The 25,911-nt window shown below is 42.9% G+C and overlaps 2 protein-coding genes across 6 annotated transcripts in view; one reads left to right on the top strand and one right to left on the bottom strand.

The window, feature by feature from the left end:
- Nucleotides 1–21,991, bottom strand: MFSD9 (major facilitator superfamily domain containing 9). Of its 5 annotated transcripts, XR_002516896.2 has the most exons (7): nucleotides 21,765–21,991; nucleotides 17,391–17,478; nucleotides 16,120–16,163; nucleotides 11,963–12,092; nucleotides 8,830–9,039; nucleotides 2,065–4,252; nucleotides 1–1,406 (listed from the first exon to the last, which is right to left on the bottom strand). XR_002516896.2 is itself a non-coding variant. In XM_003909065.4 (6 exons), the coding sequence occupies exons 1-6, from the start codon at nucleotides 21,927–21,929 to the stop codon at nucleotides 3,465–3,467; spliced, it is 1,425 nt and encodes a 474-aa protein (XP_003909114.1). In that variant the 5' UTR covers nucleotides 21,930–21,991; the 3' UTR covers nucleotides 1–3,464. The 5 variants fall into 5 exon arrangements, 4 of the variants coding, with proteins under 4 accessions (XP_003909114.1, XP_009183126.1, XP_009183125.1 ...); XM_003909065.4 differs by having other exon boundaries at nucleotides 1–4,252; XM_009184862.4 differs by having other exon boundaries at nucleotides 1–4,252; nucleotides 17,391–17,495; nucleotides 21,765–21,962.
- A 46-nt stretch (nucleotides 21,992–22,037) lies between these two features.
- TMEM182 (transmembrane protein 182) overlaps nucleotides 22,038–25,911 on the top strand; it is an 83,248-nt gene continuing 79,374 nt past the window's right edge. Inside the window, exon 1 of the mRNA XM_003909067.3 lies at nucleotides 22,038–22,139. Coding sequence (XP_003909116.1) covers nucleotides 22,137–22,139 — 3 coding nt within the window. The 5' untranslated portion in view covers nucleotides 22,038–22,136. The remainder of the gene's footprint in view (nucleotides 22,140–25,911) is intronic.

Raw genomic sequence — 25,911 nt, 5'->3', positions numbered from 1 at the left:
TTTTTTTTTTGAAGAGAATTATCATGTGACTGGCAAATTCAAGAACAAATAATTAGGGCTGAAAAAAAAAATTATTTTAATTCACCAACCCGTCCCAAGAAAAGCTGTGTCACACATCATCCTGGCTAAATCTGTGGTAACTGTCTTAGAGACTTCATGAAGGCTATTATGAAGTTAGGTTTGGGGTGCAAAGAGGCATGGAGATTCAGTCTCATGGCTTTTACTCCAAAAAAATGGTTTTCTGAATACAGTTGCCCAAATGCCTACAATTTTCTGACTTGGCTGATTCTCACTCTTGATAGATTTCTAAATATCTTACAGAAGTGTCTTCAGGAAAAGATGCCAAGCAACGAAATTCCTCAAAGCTGCACACTCAGCATCTGGGAATCACTCAAAGCCTCTCCTGCAGTTTCCCTGAGGGCCACAACCTCTGCCTGCTGTCCCTGTCCTCACAACCAGCTCTCCCTTAGGGACCCCCTAAAGTTACTGCCCCAGAGTCCAGACTGCTCCTTGGGCCCCCAGTGAATCCACCTTGCTGTGGCTGGAGAGCTCTTTCTAAAACGTGTGTCTTCAGAGCACTCTACCGCAGGAATTCTTCCATCGTTCCCCTTCATCCGTCCAATCAATCTCAACCCCTGAGCATGGCAGCCGAATTCATTCTGAACTCAGTGATTTCCAACTCCAGATGTTCACAGAAACACCTGGGGTGCTTCAGAGTCTGGTTCCCGTGGTCTAAGGCATGCAGCCAGGATACAGAACTAGTGATTCCAGCTCCTTCTGTTGGCCCCAGGTGCAACTCTTGCAAAATTCACTCCCCAAGGGGCCATCCAGCCTGAGTTTGGAGCCTTGCAGGTGACTCCTGTGACCAGGCACACCCTGTACCTTTTCAGAATTTTATTCATCCCTCTAGACATGAGGGCAGAGGCACACTTTCCGCTCTATGGAACCCAAATCCCAGAGACCTGTTCCCAAGCAGTTATGGCTCGCAGAATGTTGGAAAGGGTGCCATTTCCTTCACAGACATTTCAGGAAAGTTCAATACTTCTAACACAAGATCCCATAGAATAGTAAGTTGAACCCTATGAAGATATTTGTGACTTACAAAAATAGCGACTTCATGTGGCTCAACCTGACACTTTGGAAAGGGCTACAGAAGTGATTGAAGAGAATTTAAAAAACGAAACACCACAAATGTTAATTGAGCAGATTTAATTTCCCTGAGATAAATATTCCATAAGTGATACAAATGCTACCCATTAGACCAGGGGTTTTCAAAGTTTACTGCGCAAAAAATCAGCTAGGTATCTTATTAAAATGGTCCCCAACACGTCTGAGCTGGAGCTTCAGCGTTCATAGGTCTCACAAGCTCCCAAGTGATGCTGATGCTCCTGGTCTCCGGGTCTACACTTTAAAGTAAAAGGAGTCATGAGAAAAGGTGTACCTAAAAAACAGCACCTAACAAAATACTAAAGTCACTAGTGGAGAATAACAAACATGTCTCTCTATTCTATATTCTAAGATCAGTCTTTGGTTTTCAATATTTCCATGTGTCTGATTATAAAGACTCATTACGTTTATGGGCTTTTTAAACTTCAGAAATAAAGTGCTACGATTTTTAAAATACAAACACGGCTATAAGGGCTTTTAAGAAACTTGCCTATTTCTAAGAGTGAGGGACAATCTTTGAGATCCAAACTCTTCTGAAATTCTATTTCATTGCATAAACCCTTGATCATTTATTGCCTTTTGAGTCTAATCTTCATGACATTTAGTTTGCTCCTTAAGGGCAAGGCCATTTTGTATATTAATAATAGTTTGGTCGCCTCAAAAGCACCTAACATTTACATAAAAGTTCACAATTGTAAAACCTAATCAGAAGTCCCATTTTTCCTTGAAGTAAGATAGGTAAAAGGACAATCTTCAAACTAAAACATACTTGCAATTATTTATCATAAATATTTGATTTTACTCCATGACTTCTAAAATACAGAAATGTTTACTGCTTTACAAAAACAATAAATATTAAAGACATGACAAATTACTGTAGTGTACTAAAATACTTACATTATGCATGTGTCAAGTTGAAGACAGGCATAACATCCTAGTGGACTAGTTGAGAAAAGTAATGTGAACTTCAACTGTCTGAGAGGAAGCCCTTAAGTAACTCTGATTAATACTTGATGTAATCCCAGTGGTCGTCCTGCCTGGCGCATGTCTCCCTGCAAGGCTGTGTTCACCTTCTCTCTGGCCCTCTGCCTCTCATGGCCCCCTGGGCGCTGTATATGAAATTCCAGTTTAGACAAGAAATGGCGCATCCAAATATTTCCCTGTTGATCAACAGAGTGCTTGTGTTTGCAAGCATAAAACTGAAAATAAAATAAAGGAAATGATTCTTAACACAAGACACGGTAGCATCAAGTTCTTCTGGTCTGGCATGCCACCTGACCCTTATTCTGCATAAACTGTTCATTTTAAAAGCATTCCTGTGCTTTGGCTTCACCACTGGGTTCTGTCAGCACCACAAGCAACCCGACTGGAATGCAGGCTTCCAGGAGCAGGCTGGCATGCCCAGCATCCAGGTGGTTTAGTCCAACTTCAGAGCAAGCTGGCAGAGGCCGGGAGCACAGGGAACAGGCCCAGGGGCCTGCTGCTCCATCATGCAGTACAACTGCTGAGAGCTGGGAAAGGGGTAACACACTGTGATTATGAACACAATTTTAAGAGTTCCAATTTAGTTAGCTGTGTAAAAACAGCCAAGCCTATGTACTTTAATCAAAATCAGTGCAGTCTCAGTGTGGTCCTTTTTACCGCCATGAGAAATCGCCAGCGGTGCTTACGAAACACCACGGATTTCTTGGCCCCACCCAGGCCCACTGAATCATCTCTAGGGGGGAGGTCAGTATCTGATTTTTAAGCAGCTTTGAAAAGCGAAAGCCTGGTTCTAATAAACCAGCTTCTTCAATCTGCAGGATTTTGATAGAAAACTCCCTCCTAGTGTATGGAATTTAACTGGAAACTCCAGTTCCAGTTGATCAGAATTTGACTGACATGTCACCCTGTTTTTTAGTAGGGAAATGCTTGTGGTTTCTTCCCTTCCTCCATGTATCATGTTCTCTTATTCCACCACCACTTCCCTACCCTGTAGCTGGTAGTTTTTTTACCCTTGAAAAGTGTAACCTCATTAGCCCAGGTGGGAAGAAGAGACTTTCAGGTAAACGTTGAATATATGTTCGCCTTGGAAAAGCTTCGCTCCAGTCTTAACCTTCCCATGAGTTGCCGTGACTTCTGATCATCCTGCAGGCCTACCTGCGTGGCCAAGGGCTGACCTGGAAGCCCAAGAGCTCACACCCACCCAGAAATATTTCCCTTCCACCCCAACCCTTCCCAAAGTGACCTTCTCCTCATGGCCGCTGGCCCTCATTCAACCACCTCAGATTTTGTTGCTTTACGTTATCCAAATCCATCTACTCACTTTTTAATTTACCATTCCTATCACCACTAGAGTGTGGTCTGTTTAGAGACATTATGAAAATGGCCACTAAGGCTAACGCAGCGCCCAGACTTGGGGGGCCGCAAGGGCTGACCTCCTGGGCGACCCCCGAGAGGAGAGGGGCAATGACGCGGCCCACCGCAGTCACAGACTGCCCCACACCAATGAGGGTGCCGCTGGCCTGGGCCCCGCCCACGGTCAGCTGGAGGTCCGTGATGCACGTCCTGCCGATGGCAGTGGAGAAGGACAGGAGAGTGGAGGAGAGGACAACTGCACCCATGGTGGGGGCCAAGGAGTAGAGCAGCAGCAGTGCGCAGGTGAGCATGCTGGAATGCAGCAGCAGTACCTGCGAGTTGTGCTTGTACAGCCGCAGGATTGGCCCCAGGGCGAGGCCGGCCACGGCCCCCAGCATGCTGCTGTAACTGATGAGGTAGCCTGTCACCTTGGGCCGCACCCCAAAGCGCTCCTCCAGGGCCAGGACAAAGTTACTGTAGTACAGCATGACTGCCACGGCCATCAGCAGGCGCACCAGAAATATGTCCCACATTTCGGAAAAGAGCAGGTTCTTCATGTTCCGCAAGGCCAACCCCACTTCGACCCAGGGCCGGGCAGCCTTCTTGCTGGCCCTGGCTCCGCAGTTGGTGGCTGCCTCCTGCACTGCGTCATGGCTCCTTCCCAACAGCACGTGGGTCTTTCGCAATGGCAAGCCCTTGTCTGTACTGCCCGGTTTTGCTTCCCTCCACGGAAAGAACCAAACGAGACCTGTTAAAACGGCACGAGACCCGTTAAAGCACTGAATGCACTGAACCCAAAAACCACCTCCTTGGGGAAGGGACAATTATTTGTGTTAGATTACTAACCTATATTTTGATACTAAATTTACTAGTCTGTATTTTTGTATCTAGTCTTTCACCATTCCTATGGCTTTATTCTGACGTCAGGATTCTGGCAAAAGACTCTTCGCCTTTAAAAAAGAACATCACGATACCTACAAAATACTCACTGCTTTCTCCCAGCTCAAAAGCCTCCCTATGATAGTTTTCTACATTTCATCATTTCATATCTAAATTGTTATAAATTTAAATTCTTCCCTTATTAACTTTCTAATTATCTGCCTATTCATTGTTTGTCTGTCCGCCTAACATCCATCCATCTATCCAACCATCTAGACATCCAGTATTCTTGGAGTGCTTCTTAAGTGCTAAACACAGAAATGTATTAACAAAGACAAGGCCTCTGAAAACACTGTACTCAAGACACTAAAACTTAAAAAGGGGTTCAGATAAGAAAAGAGGCAACCAGATTGCGATACAAGGGCCATGCTGGGGCAAGTGTAGGCTGCTACATATGTGACGGCCTGCCTTGGCTTGACCGACGGACAGGGACAGCTTGGCCAACTCTCCCTGGGAAGCACCTGCTTGGATCTGCTCCAAGTCAGGGTTACCTAGTGCTTGTGCAGGTCACACCTGCAAAACCTCAGGGGGCACCATTTTCACAGACCACAACATATACAACCTTACGCAGCGGCTCTAACCACCACTCAGATGATCCCACCTCTGTCCTCATAGGACTAGCACATTCTTGCCTGTTGATCTCTTGCCAATCCATGCCCAAAAGTATTCTTAAAACTGAATTCAAACTTGCCACTCTAGGACATCCTTCCAAACTCTACCCTACTGTTTTTTCAGTTCTTTAGCACTTAAAAGTTCCACTCAGACCAGTGGCTATTCAGAGCCGCTTCATGTTGTTTCCAGCAACTTCATTTGTGTGTCATTTCTCCAAATATCGTGAAAGTGCTTCAGCCACAGACAAATTTACGACGGAAATCCAAACACATGAGAACGTGGATGTGGACTTTTGATAATTCAATCTTAAAAGGGCCCTTGAACATTACACAGAATATTGATAAAAATGTGAAAGAATTATTGCTGATGGACTAAAAAAGTAGAATTAAAATAATAAAAAGGATGATGATGACGGCAACTAACTTCTGTTGAGTGCTTACTATAAGCAATCCACCCACCTACCCATCCATCTGTCCAATCTTCCAATATTCATGGAGTTCTTAAGTGTGAAACGCTAAGAAAATATTAACAAGACAAGGTCTATGAAATCCTACCTCAGGCACTGGGGTAAGCTGCTTGTATTCAGAACCTCTTACAGTTCTCATAACAAGGCTATGTGTTTTGTTATCCCATTTTATAGATGAAAAAGTGGGAGACAATTTGCCCAAGGGTCACATTAAAAGCTGGCAAAGCAGGGATTTGAACCTGAGTCTGTCGGACTCCAGAGTTTTGAGTTCTTAACCATAAGAACAGAAATCACGATGAAAAGGCTTTCTCAGGCAAAGTGGCAGACCAGAGGAGGATATAAGAAACTAACGGGTGCAGCACACCAACATGGCACATGTATACATATGTAACAAACCTGCACATTGTGCACATGTACCCTAGAACTTATACAACAAAAAATAATTAAAAAAAAAAAAGCGAACGGAGTAAAAGCGTTGAGGAAAACAGCTATAGTCACTGGGGGGTAAAGGATGGCAAGACTGGGATGAGAAAGCAGCACAATATTATGTTCATTGCACTGAATGGTCAAAGCCCTAAGTGGGACACTGTGTGCTGCCTAGCCAGGTCCTCCTCCCTCTCCTCCTCTGCTATTCTATTGGCCCCAGCCTGCCTATCCTCAAGTTTCTTACTTTGGCCCCAGCCTGCCTATCCTCAAGTTTCTTATTTGGGAAAAACAAGTTCCTCTTCCTTGAAGCCACTGTGGTTGGGAACACTTGCAGCAGAACCTTTTCCTAACTGCTTAGAGCCATTTACAGGCTTAAGATAGGGCAACGTATTAAATGGCACTGTTGTTGAAGGATCCAAAATAGAAATCCATAACCAATTTTTTTGTTATATGCGGACTTTCAATTTTGAGTGATACCACATTCATGTACCTTCCTTTATATGTGAAGATACCTGGTCACATCAATGAAGCACGTGTTTGAGACTGTTTTATCTAGGTTTATGTGAATCCATTAGGCCTCCCCTCCTGATTCAAGTTACAGGTTAAGTAAATTCCTGGCAAAAAATCATAATGTATTTCTGTGAGGATGGAGAATAAGCTCATGAACTTTGCTTCCTGAGTCTGACATCCTAACCCAACATGGAAGGCATCATGCAAAACAGAACCCTGAATATGAAGATTCAAAAAGCTGCAGTAAAGTACGATATCATTAAATGTAAGGAAAACTGCCTAGCATGAATTCTCGTTTATGAAGTCATTTATCCAAGGGCCAGCCATGCACCACTCTCTAAGCGAAGAAGATGAAAGACATTTTAAGCAACTAGCCCTGCATCCAATATGCATCCATATATGTATGTATTTATGTGAGACAAGATCTCACTCTGTCACCCAGGCTGGAATGCTGTGGTGTGATCACGGCTCACTGTAGTTTTGACCTCCTGGACTCAAACAATCCTCCTGCCTCAGTCTCTCAAGGATTTGGGACTACAGGTATGTGCCACCATGCCTAGCTAATTAAAAAAAAAATTTTGTAGACTCTATCTTTCCCAGGCTGGTCTTGAACTCCTGGGCTCAAGCAATCCTCCCACTTCAGCCTCCCAGAGTGCTAGGATTACAGGCATGAGCCACTGAACCCGGCCCAAAGTGTATTCTGCACAGGGGTGATAACAGTGAGTAAATAGGACAAAATCTCTTCCTTCATGGGGTCTGCCTACTGATTTGGGGGGACAAACAGAATGTAAGCAGTAAAACAAATTAATAACATAATTTCAGGAATGCTGTGAAGAAAATTAAGCTATTTTAGGCAGAATGGTCAGAGAAGGCCTAAGGGAGCAGATATTTCCGTCTTGAATGATGAAAAGAGAGAGTCGATAACAGATGTGGGATGAATGTGGCAGGTAGAGGACTGGTCTGGTACAAGGCCCTCCTATGGGAATGAGCCTGGCATGCATATGGTTGATCAGAAAGCCAGCGTGGCCAGAATATATGGAGGGAGGCAGAGACAGGGGCAGGGTCTGCCCATCACCTACCACTGTGCCAGCTGTGAGGCATGTGCACCATTGTGATGGAAGCCACTGGGGGTCTGTAGCAGGAGACGGCATAGTCTTTCTTTCTTATTTCCATAATTACATTTAAATTTACATTAAATACATTAAAAATAAAAGATTTCCCTTTTAAATTGCAATTAAAACATGTATCATGCAGAAGAATAAAATTAATCCCTTCCTCACACATGACAAAAATCAACTTAAATGGATTAAAGATAAAAATCAACTCAAAATGGATTAAAGACAAACATAAGACCTGAAACTGTAAAACAGAAGGTAGAAGCTTCTTGAATTGGCCTTGGCAATAATTTCTTAGCTATAACAACAAAACCAATCCAAAAATAGACAAATGGAACTACCTGAAACTAAAACACTTCTGCACAGCAATGGAAACAAATCAGCAAAGTGAAAAGACAACCTGGAAACAATCCGTAAAGCCAAAAGTAACCTGCACCGTGGACATGATTTGCAAATCATTCAACTGATAATGAGTTAATATCCAAACTATGCAAGGTACTTCTTCAACTCAACAGGAAAGAAAAAAAAAAACAACAAAAAAACTCAGTTTAAAAATGGGCAAAAAATCTGAATAGACATTTCTCCAAGATGTGGCCAATGGGAAAACAAAAGGTGTTCAATGTCGCTGATCATCAGGGAAATTCAAATCTAAACCACAATGAAAAATCACCTCGCACATGTTAGGAGGGCAAATACAGACACATTTTTAAAAGATAAGTGTTAATGAGGATGCGGAGAAAAGAGAACTCTTGGGCTGGGTGCGGTGGCTCATGCCTGTAATCCCAGCACTTTGGGAGGCTGAGGCGGCAGATCACATGAGGTCGGGAGTTTGAGACCAACCTGACCAACATGGAGAAACCCGGTCTCTACTAAAAATACAAAATTAACCAGGTATGGTGGCGCATGCCTGTAATCCCAGCTACTCAGGAGGCTGAGGCAGGAGAATCGCTTGAACCTGGGAGGGGGAGGTTGCGGTGAGCTGAGATCACGCCATTGCACTCCAGCCTGGGCAACAAGAGCAAAACTCCATCTCAAAAAAGAAAAAAAAGAAAGAAAAGAGAACACTGGCACACTTGGGAATGTAAACTGGTACCGGCCACTACGGAAAACACTAGGAGGGTTCCTCAAAATGACTTTCGCTTTTAGACGGTGAGTCTGTTCATTCTGATAAAAACTAATTGCAAAGAAATAAGAGAAAAGTAGGTAGATTGGTCAGTATGAATACACAAAACAATCTTCTCATGACTGTCAACTTACCGGCATTGAGAATGAAGACCAAAAAGCAGATGAAGGCTGTGAGATAAAACCCATCCTCCAATTCAGTGAGATAACCACCGACCACGGGGCCCAGGATGAAGCCCACACCGGAGGCTGTGTTGAAGTGTCCGATTACAAGCGGCCGTTCCTTCTCTGGAACCACATCAGAAAGTAGAGCCCTCGAAATGGACAGTGTGTGTTTAAAAATACCTGCAAGGGGATGGGAAGCAGTCTCTGTAACTTTGTCCAGACCACAAGTATCTCACTTATGATCCTGTGCTTAACCTTTATCCCGATGGAGTTCTGATCTCCGGTTTCTTTGGAAGGCAGCTATGCTCACCACTTTACAACCAAGGCATCTGATCTTTCCTTTGAACCTCTGAGGTCCGCTGGTTCCATCCCACCATAATTGGACTCCTGGCCTAGCACTCTGATCCTAGTCGGTCACCTTATCTCTGGCAACCAAGTCCCTTAGCCCTCAGCTTGCCCACCTCCTGTCATGACCTCCCAGGTGTCTCCCAGTTACCCAACTGCATTTCACGGTGGCTTCCATAAAGCGAGTTTTCCTTCTTTACACATTAACTCATTGAGCCAATATTTACTGCATGCCTACTGTATGGCCAGCCCTAATCTTGACCCTGAGGATAAACCAAGGAACAGAGAAACGGAGCTGGGGAGAGGACAAGGAGTGAGGAGAAATCTGATAGCACCATCACTGAACCAATACCAATGGATTTTCTACCAGTAAGAGGCCTGTGAATTTGTTGAACAAATTGAATGCTGTGATACAACCTCTAATAAGAAATAAAAGTGACTGACAACTATACTCCTCATATCTCTGCAGATGGGATTTGACTCCTATGTCCCCAGACCCCCATGTGCAGAACAACCATACTTGCAAACATGCTGACAGACTCTGGTAACCAGCAGCCCACTATTTTGATCAACACATAGTAGAAACTGAATAAATGCGGCTGGCGGATCTGCGTGAATCACTCAAGTGTGATGTGACACAGCGTTTCTCCGTGATCTCCCGTGGGCAGTCCCACTCTGCACATCACTGTGCTGCCGCCTAGTGCTTCAACACACTCGTCCTACTAATCTATTCCCAGCTCTGCCTCAAAAGTAGTGTGGTTGTGTGCCTGATAGCCAGACTCTTTGGAAAGCAAATATGTAAATCTCTTTTGGAATTAGGTAGATGGACTCTCCCTAGACCTGTTTTCGTAAACATCAGAGAGGACTGGGCCAGAACGTGATTTCGATAGGTCTTGCAGGAATTCTATGATTCTTTTTGAAATTGTATTGATGTCAGGTTCACTTTACATACATGCGGTAAGAGTCTCCCACAAGCAACCCAGCCTCAGCTTCTCTTGTCTTTCAGAGGTTGGGGTGGTGGACAGAGTGGAATGGAAAATGAGGTGTCCAACTCAGGCACTTAAAACTCAGGCACTGACTCGAAGTCAGTGGCTCATTTTTAGGACACCAGGATCTGAATCCACAACTGACTTTGTGAAGCAGAACCCTGTGAAGCCCCCCATGGCTTGCTCCTGTTCACAGACCACTAAACACTGTGGAGGTTACATGGGCAAGGAGGAGTTTTTATGTATAGCGCTCATTGGTGAAGATTATAGTGACAGTTCGTATAAGAGAACTCTCACTACTTAAGCCCAGGCTCATTTCCTATTAAACAAAACATTTTAATCCTCCCCATAAATCTCAATGCATTTTGTAACAACTCTAGGTTCTTCTTCATCTTCCCCATCTGCTTCTTTAGAATTATCAACAGTATACACCACGTAATGGTGGAGTGTGTTACACTGCAGAAAGGCACGCTGCCCACCAAGAACAATAAACTCAACACCAGATGCACGTACAATGGCTATCACTTGGATTTTGTGTGTGGTACTGGGGTTTGTAAAGACAACTGACCACATTCAAGCAAAGACCTTCATAAAGCATTTATCTAGTCAACAAAAAGGCATGGTTAAGAACTTTGGGGGCTGAACTCTGCAGACTTTCAGAGTAAATGAAAAAAGTATATATTCCACAGAAATGGTGTGGAAATCCCAGGTGAGCCAGCTGATCATCACATCTATGTTAAAATGAGTTATCTGATGCTCTATTTATTCGGGGAGTCAATTAAAAGCGAGCAGTTTAACAAAACTCGGGATGGTGCCCAGTGCCCTGACTTGTCGAGCAGGGTAGCAAAGCCTGCCAGTGCTCTGACAGGTACAGTGAGAGAGACATTGAAACTCCTCTCATTGCTAAGAATGGCAAAGAGAGAACAAAGAGCTTCTACGGGAATAATCTACCCACCAAGCACTACTCGGCATTCACAGGAGGTGTTTCAAAAAATGGACAAAATAAAAGCTAGTTCAAAATGTTAAAAACAGCCCAGACCAGTCTAGAAGTAGCAAACTCACCCATGAGCTGTTGTATCATAATCCCAGTGTCCCCCCTAACTGACGGTCAGACAGAAGAAGGCCACAGGAAAGCTAAAGAGGTGAATCCCAATTTGATGTGAGGAAGCCCAGTTACAAAACTACAGGCTCACCAAGGGAGAGAACGGGACCCTCAGTGCTGGCCAAAGACACTTCATAAATTCTTACTGACTTGATGTAAAGCAAGATCAACAGGAAGGAGACAAGTCCCAGTACAGCAGTGTGATCATCCACGCTGACAGGCTCTGAGGGGCAAGGGGCTCCGTCAAGTACAACTCCAGGTTTGGTCAAGATAGCGGAGTGCCTGGTCCGTGCTAAATGTTCAATGGCCAGCAGCTGCTGGTGTCACTTATAGCCACAATTGCCATTGTAATGAGCACTTTATGTAAGTGCTAATCAAAGAGGCAATGTCCAGCAGGAACAGGCTTTAGAGAGAGACACACACACACACACACACACACACACACACACACACACATATACACACGGCCAGCATTTCTGCCTCTTAGAAGTCCCACATTTGGGAAGCCTCAAAGACTTGCCAGGCACGGCTCCCTTCTGAACACTCTTTATGCAAGGAAGGATGTTGAGCATGACCACAGAGGCGGCCCAGGAGGAAGCCTGCCATTTCACATATTGAGGTTTTGGAGGAAGCTATGTTTGGGGGGAAAAAAAAAAAAAAAGTCACTCACCTACCGGGACTCTAGCCAGGACAAACAGGAACATGTTGGTGGCTGCTCCGAGAAGGAGATAGCCCAGGGCACTGAGTAGAATGCAAGTCAGCAAGGAAGACCGTTTTCCCACCACATCGCTCCAGCAGCCCTGAGGAAAGCAAGAAAAAGCCCTTTGACCCCATCCGCAGTAACAACTACTACCATGCAAATGACCAAAACAAAGTGACCAGTGGAAACCATTAGAAGACGCAGTGTCAGATCCTCAAATGCTCAGTTCCATGATGCCATTTGTCAGAGTAAGTTATTTTCTCTGATCTTCACACACAGTGAATGGAAAAACACAATGTATTTTTCTTTGTCCAAAAACAAACAAACAAAAAAGTCTGATGATCTGGTAGCTAAGAAAGGCAGGAGAGATGATAAAGTATAATTTATAAAGCCTCATTCTCTTCACTCTCATTACTTTACACAACTATGCTCTTCAGACACCATGTACATTTTTAAAAAATTTAGAAAATACTGAAAAACAAAATGAAGAATATAAACATACCTCATAATCCCAAATGCACCTATATTTTAACAAAATGGTCATACAATATGCTCTATTTTGTAACGTGCTTTTTCACTTAATATGACTTAAGCATCATTCCATGTTATTAAAACTTTGCCTTTGTTACCATTCTAATTATATTCCTTATTCCACTACATACCAATATTTATTTAACAAACTGTTTTGTTAGATTTTTGCTCTTTAAAAATTTGTCAAAAATATAAATAATGCTACAATAAGCATCTTCACAGCAAACTCTCCACAGATACCCTTAAAAATTCCCTTGGAACAAACCCCTAGAATTAGAGTTGCTCCAATTCTATGCAGGCATTTTTTTTTTAGGCATTTGCCATATACTGACCAATTACTCTCTGGAAAGATTTGTAATCCCATATATACTGTAATTAGAACAGTAACAGTCTCCAATCCCCCTTATTTCAACCAGCACTGTTACTGTCAATGTTGAAAATCTACAGATTGGTTAAGCAGCATCTTTTAAAATTATGTTTGCCTATTTTCTTGATAATTTTTTAAAAGGTTGTGTACTATTTGCATTTTCTCTCGAGAGAAGCACATAAGGCAGCATTTCTGCTCCTTAGAATTCCCACATTTGGGAAGCCTCAGAAACTTGCCCGGCAGAGCTCCCTTCTGAACACTCTATGCAAGTAAGGATGCTGAGCAAGGCCACAGCGGTGGCCCAGGAGGACGCCTGCCATTTCACATACTGACGTTCTGAGTGAAGCTGTGTTTGAAAAAAAAAGTCACTGCCTTAAAACAACAATTACCAAACAGTATACTATCAATGGAGCACGGTGTAAAAGGGTTAAGAACAGGGTCCCTCCAGCTGTATGAAACCCTGGATGACCCCCAGTTCCAGTACAATGGGCTGGTCTCCATTAGTCCCGGCTGGGAGGCGACTGAGGCTGGCTCCTGCGTCCCTCCTTCCTCAGCGATGTTCCACAACCATTCCTCACCCTCTCCACTAACCGTGGAAGGAATCTCAGCAGGCCACTCCTCCATGCTAACTGCCAAGTGTACCTATTCATGGCCTCTCCCCATTTTTATTGATATGTTCATCTTTTTCTTAAGGACCCGAAAGATCACTTCACATAAGGATGTAAACTTCTTCTATAAAGTATTTTTAAGGTAAATCTTCCAAAATACTGTCATCCTCCTACAGGTGTCTTCAATCCTAATCCCCAATTTTCATTTCAACGAATTTTAGAAATTCCCCACACTCCTTTGATCTGGGGAAGGGGTCACCAGCCTCCTTGTATTCACAGGGCAGTGGGATAATCTGGGAGTTACACCCTGGACCCCGAGCCTGGCTGCCTGGGCTCAACGCTGAACTCATCATTCCTTCCACCATGACCTCGGACACAGGAGCTAACCTCTCTATGCCTCAGTCTCTCTACCTGTAAAACAAGAATAATAATATCTGCCTCAGAGATTACCTTCTCCACTCAATACTTTCTATACACTTAATATAAAATGAGTCACTAAAGAACCACAACCACCCTCTGAGGCTGGTTATTATAAGGATTAGAGGAAATAAAGTTCTCAAAACAGGGCCTGACACATAGGTACTTAATAAATGGATCATTTTTTATTAAAATACATTTATTTAAAAACATTAGACAAATCTGACAGAACATACTTTTTCTTTATAGAGATTTGTTCTCAAAATTAAAATGTTTTTAGTAAAATTTATAATTAAAATACGTGCTTACAAAAGTATGGGTTAAAAAGGAAATTTTAACTGGACATTTCTGTATCTTAAGGCTTTCTAAGAAAGGTATTCATTGAATTTCAGCTAAAAGACATATGAAATGTTCCATGTAAGTACAAACATAAAACAACAAAGGAAAATCTGAAAAAAAGGGCAGAGTCATAGTTAGCAATAAAAATTCACATTCATAAAGTGCTAACTATTGCCAGGTGCTCTGATAAGAGTACAAAAAAAATTGAGCAAGTAAGCCTGGTCTGTATCTCAGAAAGACCAGAGTTCAGAAGGAGAAACCATTTAAAGAATTAACATACGCTATGGCCTAATAGCTCTAACAGACACACACATCAGCTTTTTTGGGAGCGAGTTTATAAATAAAGAGAAAAGGTGTTTACTAAGATGTAACTCAAACTTTTCTCTCACAAGAAAGAACATGAAATAGGACATTCTGCTTGACAAGCAAGCATACTGCTCTCTTGTACAACCTGATAACTCGTTACCTATTTACCATTTTATTACCATTAAGGCAATGACAGATGACTCCTAGAAAAAAAATAATATGGGCTTAGAGTCCACATACTGAGATTAGGTGGCTTAGTCAAATTAACCTATGTGGGTCTTAATTGGTCTTAATTTCCTCCTATATAAAAGGAATATACCTAACTACTTTGCTGGGTTACTATAAAGTGTAAATGAGGCTGAAACTATTATTGTTATGGAAATCTAATATAAGAAAGACTTCAATAAAAGATAAATCAGGAAGTAGTTGTTTACTTATTTAAGAATTTATTATGGAATCTGACTGAATTTCTTTTAAAAATGTATTTTACAAGGAAGCAACTCTTGTAAGTACACTTTGTGTTCTTTAAATATGAGACCCCCAGGTCAGCTATTGAGACCAAAGTCACTACTGAACAATTGTGAGACTAAACAGGCTATTCTACTGAACTGCCTGAACCACTGGACACTGAGGTCTCCAGACCAGAGGGATCACAGTAGACTGCACAGGGAGAGGGAAGGGGACGATCAGGTAAGGCCTCTGAAATTCAAACAACTGAGTGGTCAGAAGTAGGGCAGTGACAAGGTCACCACTGAATCTGTGTTTCTTTCTTATTTCTTAGAAACAGGGTATTACTATGTTGCCCAGGCTAGACTTGAATTCCTGGGCTCAAGCGATCCTCTGACCTTAGCCTCCCGAGTAGCTGGGACTGCAGGTGCCGGCCACCATGCCTGGCCACCTCTGGATCTTTCTACTCCATGCTGCAGATATACAATCAGCCAATCCAAATGTCCCCTTCTGTCTATACACTTAAGTCTTATACAAAAGCTTTTACTGAGTTCAAACTACACAACTTTAAATGGAATAGCAGAAATATAAATGGATTTGATTACTGTCAATGAAGTGAAATAAATAACAAAATTGATAATAACTTTTGTTTTGAGACAGAGTCTTGCTCTGTCGGCCACACTGGAACACAGTGGTGCGATCTCCCGGGTTCACACCATTCTCCTGCCTCCGCCTCCTGAGTAGCTGGGACTACAGGTGCCTGCCACCACGCCTGGCTAATTTTTTTGTATTTTTTTTTAGTAGAGACGGGGTTTCACCGTGTTAGCCAGGATGGTCTCAGTCTCCTGACCTCGTGATCTACCCACCTCGGCCTCCAGAAGTGCTGGGATTACAGGCGTGAGCCATCGCGCCCGGCCTAAAATTGGTAACAACTTTTGTTTACATTCTTTTTGCCCGTAAAATGTAGGGAATTATAGGAAGAACATATTACAATTTAAAGGTGTTCTCATCCCAAATCTATCACTTTTTGCTAAACTTCAAGTCCCCAATTTTACTACATCTGTGATGGATGAGACACGTGATTATGTTTCACCCAATGGAAGATAACTTACCACGAACGTGCTAGAAAAGAGTTGCAAAACGCCATAGGAGGAGCCTGTAAAAACATATCAGTAACAATAAAATCAGCTAGACCTATCACAAAAATGGATTAATGTGATAACAATTACACAGAAACCAACAGAAGAACATTACGATAAGAGACCTTTTTGTGTTAAATTATCTCACGTCTTTTTTTTTCTACATGGAAAAATGGAAGTAATACAATTTCTAATAAAAGGTTTTCAAAAAATTGAGGGTAAACAGAAGAGAGAACAAAGGCAAAAGGTGACCTTATGGACGCTCTATGATTGTCTTTCCATCATATGAGATTGTGTAGCTTCAACTTATGAAACAGCATAGAGAGTACTCAGGGGAATAGAAACGTAAATTCTGGAAAAATCCTACTAAGCCTTAAAATCTTAACATTGTCTCTTATGTTTCTAATGTTTAACAGTTTTATAAAATGATTTAATTTTATAAAGAACTTACATTTTTTTTTACAGAGTTCTTTTACCCCCATTATCATGCAACATGCCCCATCTGCTTTTCCCAAAAAACTTCACACTGCCGGGTGGTTCAGTGTAATTACAAATACATTTGTCAAGGGAAATACAAATCATGGCTTGGACCACGATTTAACAAATATTATGTACAAGACCATCTACAAACACTTGCTCGTGTGGCTTGTGAAAGATCAAGAGCTGTTAGTCTCAATAGTTTCTCATTAGTTAGCATAGTCCGAAGCCCTGCTATCTCTTGCCTTTTTGGTAGATCAATGACTTCTGCATAGAATTTTTATGCTGCACAGGCAGAGAAACCCTACAGTCTCTATGATGTGTTGGTGATGGTGTGAGAAGCTTGCAACTAATTGGCTAATGTTCACCCAAACCCTTTCCCACAGGATATAATTTCTGCAGATTATGTTTTCCTGGTCTCTCACATTAGTTTAAGGGTTCCTGTAGGCAGGAGTCCACATACACCTACCCTTTTACACACATAGCCAGTTCCTTGCAGAGGCTCCATAAGTACCTGTTGCCACTAGTGGCATGGGACTTGGTTATAGTGCTCAAACCTCAAAATCTCTCTGAACATAGGTCGTCTAGAAAAAAAGGAATTGCATTTGCTATAGGGTACTATTTTAAAATATTCTGGAAATTTGTTTTATCTCATTTCCCACTTACCTTTGGATAAAATTTGGCTACATGACTGAACTGTTTTCAGGTACTTGGTTCAGAGGATTTAAAATTCAGCGCTCTAAAAATGAGCCGTATCGACCACTCACCTACTATTCCAGCAACGGTTGGACTTGCTCCAAGGGACTTGACATGAAGACTCAATACAGGCACAACCATGCTGACACCAAACAAATCCTAAAACAAAATAAATGCTGATGGACTCAAATTAGTATTTTTCAAACTAGGAAACCTAAAATTTTAAACTAATTTAAAAATTAAAACCAGTATCTAAAATTTTTAAGAAATCATAATTGGATACCATAGCATGCCATACAAATCCGCTGCCACTTGCAAATGCCTGGATTAGTCTGACCTGGGATCCATTTTAACTTTACAATCGAGGAGGATATGCTACAGAAGTTCCTCAAACAAAACAGATAAAAAAAAAAACAAAAAACCCCCATATTTTCTGTGGATAAGTCATAAGAAAAAATGCAGTCATAATTTGTATTTATTGGTGAACTAGTACTTCCTTAAAAATATGTTTCGTTCTGGAGTTGGTGAAAGTGGCTAATGTCCTAGGACCTGTGGTTTATAAGCTTATAAAAGAATACCTGCGAAGAAAGGCTCAGTAAAGCAGGAAGGAAAAAGTTGGTGCACTGGGGAAAGGCCAACGTTTTGCAGCTAAGTCACAGAAAGTGAATGGGCTTTGGGGTCAGGCAGACAGTTCCCAATTCCAGCTCCATCACTTACTAAACATCTGTCTTTGGAAAGTTACTTAAAGTTATCAAGCTTCCGTGTTGTCATCTGCAAAGGGTAGAACAGTAATACCTGCCTGGTAGAAGTATGATGAGCATTAAGTGGCATAATGCTTGAGAAAGGCCTGATAAAACAGTGTAAGCTCAAACACGTCTTCTGCCTTCTTCAGTTCTGGTGATAAGTACAGGTCCTTTTTGCTAGGTATTCTGAGTTAATAGACAGACTATTAACTTTTCCTTTAATTTTGTTCTTATTCTCACTTCACTAGGTTACCTGCTACAGTTGGTTTAGTGCGAGAAAAAACATTGCACACACACAGTTTTCATTATACTTGACCTGAATTCCTTCTTTCGTAAACCTGGTTAGTTGGAAAGAAAGAACTCACATGAAATGTGTATTTTCCTTGAGCTCAGAGTTAATCTTTTGTTCCCCCTTTCCTGTCCTGGTAGCTGTGCGTTCATATAACTATAGATATATAAATTTCCACATACTCTTTTCAGTGGGCCTTTTCCACGGTTACATCTTTAGATGACCCTGTTATCTAATATCAAGTGACTATAATTAGCTCTTAAAATTACATTACCAGAGTGATGGTTTATTATTTCAATATTGTGATTACTTAAAATTTCCTTTGGGTCTGAGCCAGTTTCTTTTGGGCTTTGCTGTCAGTTGCATCTCATCAGCCCACTGATGTTTATACATTTAAAAGACTCAAAATGTAGCAGCCAGAATCTTCTGGATCTTTCAGAAAAGGAAACTCGATTGTCCAATAACATTTTTTTCCAAAAAAAAAAAAAAAAAAAAAAGTCCCAGTACAACATATCATTTAATAAAATGGTTATCCTGAATAAGAGATGGAGAGAAATACTTAGTTCAAGAGGCTGAGATCTATGAAAGGTAAGTATGAAAATACAGATACAAAAGCAATAACTGATAGTTGGTATTACTTTAGCATGTGGTAAGTCTGAAAAATACTATATTCTTCCAAGGAGACCTCCCACTGAATCTTTCCTCTCAGGAAGTTCTGTTCTAAAATTGTCTTCTCCTTTACTATAAAAGACCACTCCTTTCTGCTTCTGAATCCACAGCTTCTTCAAAATCACTGCATTTGGCAGCTGGTCATGTGCATGTCACCACTTCATAAAAAGATCATGTCAGAAGGGGCCGCTTAAACTTTCACTGAACATGAACATTTTTCAGTAAAAATTGATGAATATGTACACTCAAAAGTTTCAGGACTCTTTTCAGGGTAGGAACCCCAGTAATTATTGATGACTGGACTATCTCAACAAAAACGAATTATCACCTGAATGAAGCTGATGGGATGGAAAACAAATCTCACCAAGTATCTGGAGGGAAAAAAGTGGTTGAAATAATAGATCTCATCACCATCTAAGCATCCTAAACAAAATGGGCCTCAAGGGTCATCTTGGTCTTCCCTCCTAAACAAATTAAAGCCCGGAAGGACACACACTGCTAAAACAGAACAATTTGGCAAATGACTTCTCTAATCTTGTTCCCTTCCTTTCCCATTCGGAACCCATTTGTCCAAGAATCTTAGAGGTCTCTACATCCCTAAATACGTCAAAAAAACCACTAAATTATGTATAATATTCCTTAGATGTCACCTAACAATTACCTGTTAGGTAGCTTTACGTGACTTTCATATAAAGCTTCATATATTTTAATTGTTTACAATATTTTCCATTAAAAAAATCCCTACTCTCTCAACTTTTGGAAAACCATAAACTTTTCCCGTAAGATATGAGACACCTAACGCTTCCCTTGAATATATTATTAAAGTTATTAAAACTCTGTATCAGGCTTGCTAGATTAGACTTGCCAAGTGCACAGCATAAACATTTGAGAAACTGTGAATATTCAAATCTGTATTGGAAAGTAGACCTTAACAGATGATCTGTGAATTGCTTTTTTTATTCTAATACTAAAACCATTTTGAATTCTAAGTCACGTTCATTTCCAAATTCTCTGAACCCTAGTCTGGACTTTCCAGGTAAGGGCTCGAATGTTTTCATCTGGCTGAACCAGTCCAAGTCCCTTCTGAGATAGGACAGCAGTAGCTTGGGACCCATATCTAAAAAGGCAGGATGTCAGCCAACTCCTCTCCAAGAACCACCCATACTTACCGGTTGTGAATTCTAGGTGCCTAGACTGAAAAGTGGAATTAAGCATCCCCATACCGAGAATGAACTAATAGATTCAAGGATAGTGGACAGAAGGAGTGCCAGTCTCTGAAGTTAAAGGCAAGGAGCTGGAGGGTGGGTCCTGCAATGGCCCTAGAGGCAGAGAAATCCTCTCTAAAAAGCCACCCTCCCTGAAGGCCTTGTGCTTCTGGGCTTGCAGCAATTTGGTGAAAATGCTTTCATGATGGTCTTAACTATTAACATTAACTATTATCAACACACAGTTGTTACCAACGGTTGAACACGTTGCATGGAGGTGGGGGGCATGGAGACTGCATGAGACTGGGAGAAGTGGTGGTCTTGACCTGCATCTGGGCAGAAAACGACTCCTCCTCGCCAGGGTCCAGTGCCAGATACTATCTTCACGGCCTCAAAGGTAGCCTTCTCCCATTGACACTTATCTCAGCTCCCTTGTCCTCAAGATACTGGATTAGCTCACACCCAGGGTTACTGAATTAGGCCTAGCCTTGGAAAGGGAGGAGTGCAGAGGTGGATCTAGGGTTCTTGCAGATAATGGCCCAGAAACTACCAACATCAGCTTACTTGTAAGACTAAATTCTTTGGTGGCAGAACTGTGGATTACAACAGTGGAGCTCCACAGCACCTACCACATGGCAGGTGTTCAGAAATGCCATGAATCAGCTTACTGAACTTTCCATTCTACGTAGGAAATTAGCACTCAGGGAGCAAACCAGGACACGCGCGTGCACACACGCACGCACACACACATGCACACACACACTCTCACCATGATGAAACCAAACCTACATTGTGCAATGCACACCTACTGTCCAAAGGTAGATGGATACAATTCACTCTGATTTGCGTGTTTAAACATTCAAGTCAACCAAGAGCTCTAGTGAAAATGCACCCAATTCTGTACAAGTGGGGTCATCAACAGCGGCTTCCCCAGCCTGTTCTGGTAAAAAAGCAAACCACACGCACACACGTCACGATGAAACCAAACTTATGCTGTGCAATGCGCAGTTTGTCGAAAGGCAGATCGGTAAAATTCACTCTGATCTGCGTTGTTTAATATTCAAGTCAACCAAGAACCCTAGTGAAAATGTGCCTAAATCTGTCCAAGCGGGGTCATCAACAGCGGCCTCCCCTGCCTGTTGTGGTAAAAAGGTTTGCGTGTCTCTACCTCACCAGCAGCCGCGCAGCAGCTGGGCTTTTCCAAGCTTGCCCAAGTCCCTGTTCTCCGCCCTGCAAAAGCTGCACCTGCCACAGCATTTAACACCTGGTCACACCTGAGGCTGGTACCAGGGCTTCTTTAAAGGCAGGGAAGGGAAGAGGCTCCGCGAACGGGGAGCAAGCGAACGCGAGAGCGGCGATAAAGCAGTGTGGCCAGATGCAGACTGAAGTGGGTGATGCGGCAAGAGTGGAGCTTGATAGGTAGTGAGGCACTGGCCAGGCGAACTGCGGGTTCCCACTCCCTGGGAGCTCCAAGAACCGCCTGGGTCCCGAGGCCCGAACACAGTCAGCACTTGGTCCCAGCCCCACGCTCGCACTCACCAAGAAGCCTACCAAGTAGAGACAGAGCAGGAAGCGGCGGGTTCGGACCGCACGGGAGTCGGCAGCCCCCGCCTCGGTTCCTGTCTTCCGCTCCTGTTGCGGCTCTGCGATCTCCGAGAGCAGCCTGGGGGCCGAGCTCATGTCCCAGTGACCCCCAAGCTCCATACCGGCGCCTGCCGGGGGTCGGAAGCAGCAGCAGACGCCGACCGGCCCCGGGAGCCCAGCCCAGCCCCGCCCCAAGCGGAAGCAGGAGGAGCGCGCCTGCGCAGAGAGAGGGGGCGGGTGCTACCTGGCAGTTCCGCGGGTGTGTGGCTGGTGCTGTTGCTGGGAGTTCTGGTCCCAGGCAAGGTGGGGACTGGGCACGTTATCAACATGGTAAGCACAGACCAGTTTGTGATGCTCTTTGTTTCCTCTGGGTACAGACCCTGCTGCCCCTATGGTTGGAGGACAGCAGGGAATTGTAATGAGCTTCACTTCCTCCTACGGAGTTATCCTAGGAGGTGACCAACTCCAGCTTGAAGATCCACAGACCGTGGCTACCAGTTGATTGTGACAGACCTGGAATACGTTAACGTGGCTCTCCAAGCTTTCGTTTGCCTATTTAAAAAGCAGTAGGAAATAATGTAGGCCAACTTCTAGAGGTGTGAGAATTCTACATATGCTTCTTAAGGTCTTTCTCTGGTGCACTGCAATGTGAACAAACCATAGATGGTCTATGCCTGAGTTGAGGTTACAGTCTCATGGAGTAAAAATAATAAGTACGCACTAAATAAACATAAATAAAAATACTAAACATGCAATAAAAAAGCATACAATAAGTAAAATAATATAGTGATAAATAATATATAGAAGCACGGTCTTTTTTTTTTTTTTTTTTTTTTTGAGACGGAGTCTCGCTCTGCCGCCCAGGCTCGAGTGCAGTGGCCAGATCTCAGCTCACTGCAAGCTCCGCCTCCCGGGTTCACGCCATTCTCCTGCCTCAGCCTCCCAAGTAGCTGGGACTACAGGCGCCCGCCATCTCGCCCGGCTAGTTTTTTGTATTTTTTAGTAGAGACGGGGTTTCACCGTGTTCGCCAGGATGGTCTTGATCTCCTGACCTCGTGATCCACTCGTCTCGGCCTCCCAAAGTGCTGGGATTACAGGCTTGAGCCACCGCGCCCGGCCAGAAGCACGGTCTTGATGTGGAAAGTAATGAAGTGGGGGAGTGAGCTACATTAGAAAAGCAGGTTGGAGGAGGTGAAATGTAAGCTGAGAAGAGTGGAAAGAAGATAGGTGTGGCTGAAACTTCCTCATCAAACTGAGAGGTCAGCAGGAGTGCAGACCATTTAGGACCCAGAAGGCCATAACAGAGATTTGGGGTTTATTCTGAGTGCCACGAAAGGAATTAAGTGAGTGAACGGCACCAAAAGGTGCCTTTGAATTACTTAGCAAAGCCCATGACACATGGTAAGTAATAAATACTAACAATAGTGACCAGCCCCTCTTTTCTTTAGAACTTGTTATTCCTCTTTTACTATGGGATCGAGAAGAGTCTGACATTTTACTGAGATTTTGCTCAAAATCTCAATTTACTTGTGTAGGTTGCTAAATTCTGAGATCTGTTAAATTCAGTGTTGCAAAGTTTCTCACGGGAGGGGGCACTGAGTAGGGAGGAATGGAATACTGATACTTAGAATTAAGACATATAATTGAATCCAGGTGAAACTGTCAATCTTGAACCCCCAAGTTATTCTGAGACTCCTTTGCAGGAGAACTAGTTTGCTCTCCTATAGCTGAGGAAACTAGTCTTTTTGTGCTTGAAATTTTGTGATTAGCTCATCTGGGAAAGGCGCCTTGAAGGGGCTGCTCATGTTAACCTATTAAAGCCGCTCACTGTGGCTACTAAATACATAGCTAGGGTGAAATTTTAGCATGTTCTGGTGACAGGTACACATTATAACCTAGGAGGACATCTCATACATACCAAAATAATTGGAAGTATTGGCCAGGCACGGTGGCTCACACCTGTAATCCCAGCATTTTGGGAGGCCAAGGTGGGCGGATCACGAGGTCAAGAGATTGAGACCATCCTGGCCAACATGGTGAAACCCCATGTCTACTAAAAATACAAAAATTAGCTGGGCATGGTGGTGGGCGCCTGTAGTCACAGCTGCTTGGGAGGCTGAGGCAGAAGAATTGCTTGAACCCGAGAGGCAGAGGTTGCAGTGAGCTGAGATTGCCCCACTGCACTCCAGCCTGGCAACAGAGCAAGACTCTGTCTAAAAATAATGATAATTTAAAAAAAGATTTGGAAGTCTCTGCTAATATATAACCAATGTAAACTTTAGAAACGTGAGGGAGAGATTTCTAAGGGTGTTAGACAAAAAAAAGGGAAAAATATAACACTAAATTAGGCAGAACTCACTAGTATAGGTGCATTTGCATCAGATACCAGATGTAATATATTAGCTTTTGCAGCTGGTGGCAGCTCTAATAGTTTACTCAGTTGGCTGAAATTTAGACTCAATGATGACCTACATTTAGTGATGTTCAGATGCCACAGTTTTCCTGGCAAAATGTGGATAAAGGACTCCAAAAGTTTTGGAATAATGACAATGTCAGAGTGAATTTATTGTGTATGACCTGCAAGCCTAATACTCAAATCTATTCCACGAAGAGGCCAGGAAGGCACTTCCTGCACTAAGGCACTGAGGAATGTGTTAGTGAGAGATGCACTTGCAGTTTTGCTGAAAAATAAGATTTGCTATTGCTGTCTTTTGTAGGCCAGGTGTAGCCATGGAGGATACCACCATTAAGATAAGCTCCCTTATTATATGAGGATAAGATTTCCAGATTATCAGAGGCCAGGTCACAGCACTTAAAAGACAAGGTGGACACATGTACTTTTAAGGTCAGCAGGAATGTACCAGTCACCAGAATGCCTTGACCTGCAGGGATCTTTGACTATGGCTAATTGACTATAGTATCATAGGAATGAAATAAACAGAAAGCCTACCAGAGAATTGATTAAGTTATATAACAGAATAAACTCTAGATCTGGTACCACAAATTTAGTTGGTCTAAATTTCAGCCAACTGAGTAAACTGTTAGAGCTGCCCCCAGCTGCACAAGCTAACATATTACATCTGGTGTCTGTTGCAAATGCACCTAATTTGACTTACCATAAAAGAATCACAGCCTGTTACACAATTACTAGACAGAATTCAATTCAAAAACAGTCCCTTGATTCAAGGGGAGTCCAGGTAACTTTGAGGAAGGATATTGTGGCATTCACATGAGTACATTCCATAAATCTTCCTTTTAGCTTTCCCCTAAGGGACCTTCAGCCATTTAGCAGAGTGACTGTGCACTGGGAAGAAAAGGAATAACCAGTTCTTTGGGGGCATTACTAAATTCTGGCTCTGAATTTACACTAATTCTTGGGGACTCAAAATGTCACTTTGCCACACCAGTCAAAGTAGAGCTGTTTTGGGAGTCCCTGAGACCATTCCTCTCAGATTCAATGAATCGTGAGGAGATAGAACTCAGCGTATAGTCATACTTGTGGCTAAGATTTATTATGGTTAAAAGATACAAAGAAAAATCAGCGCAGTGATTTGCATGGTGTGAAATCTGAAGGAAAGTAGGCACAAGACTCCAAGAGTCTTCTCCCAAATGGACTCACATGAGACATTAATTCCTCCAGCAATAAGTTGTGAAATATTGTCTACCAGAGAAGCTTAGAGACTTAGTGCCTGGGGTTTTTTTTGTTTTGTTTTGTTTTGTTTTTTGAGACGGAGTCTCGCTCCGTCACCCAGGCTGGAGTGCAGTGGCCGGATCTCAGCTCACTGCAAGCTCCGCCTTCCGGGTTTACGCCATTCTCCTGCCTCAGCCTCCCGAGTAGCTGGGACTACAGGCGCCCGCCACCTCGCCCGGCTAGTTTTTTGTATTTTTTTAGTAGAGACGGGGTTTCACCGGGTTAGCCAGGATGGTCTCGATCTCCTGACCTTGTGATCCGCCCGTCTCGGCCTCCCAAAGTGCTGGGATTACAGGTGTGAGCCACCGCGCCCGGCGTGCCTGGGGTTTTAATTGTGGCATGGTTATATAGGTCCTTCTCTACTTAGCACCTATCAAAACTCCAGACTCCCTGGAGGAAAGCACGTGTTTA

Source organism: Papio anubis, chromosome 14 (assembly GCF_008728515.1).
Source record: "Papio anubis isolate 15944 chromosome 14, Panubis1.0, whole genome shotgun sequence".
Lineage (NCBI taxonomy): Eukaryota > Metazoa > Chordata > Mammalia > Primates > Cercopithecidae > Papio > Papio anubis.
This window is presented reverse-complemented; position numbering and strand designations above follow the sequence as displayed.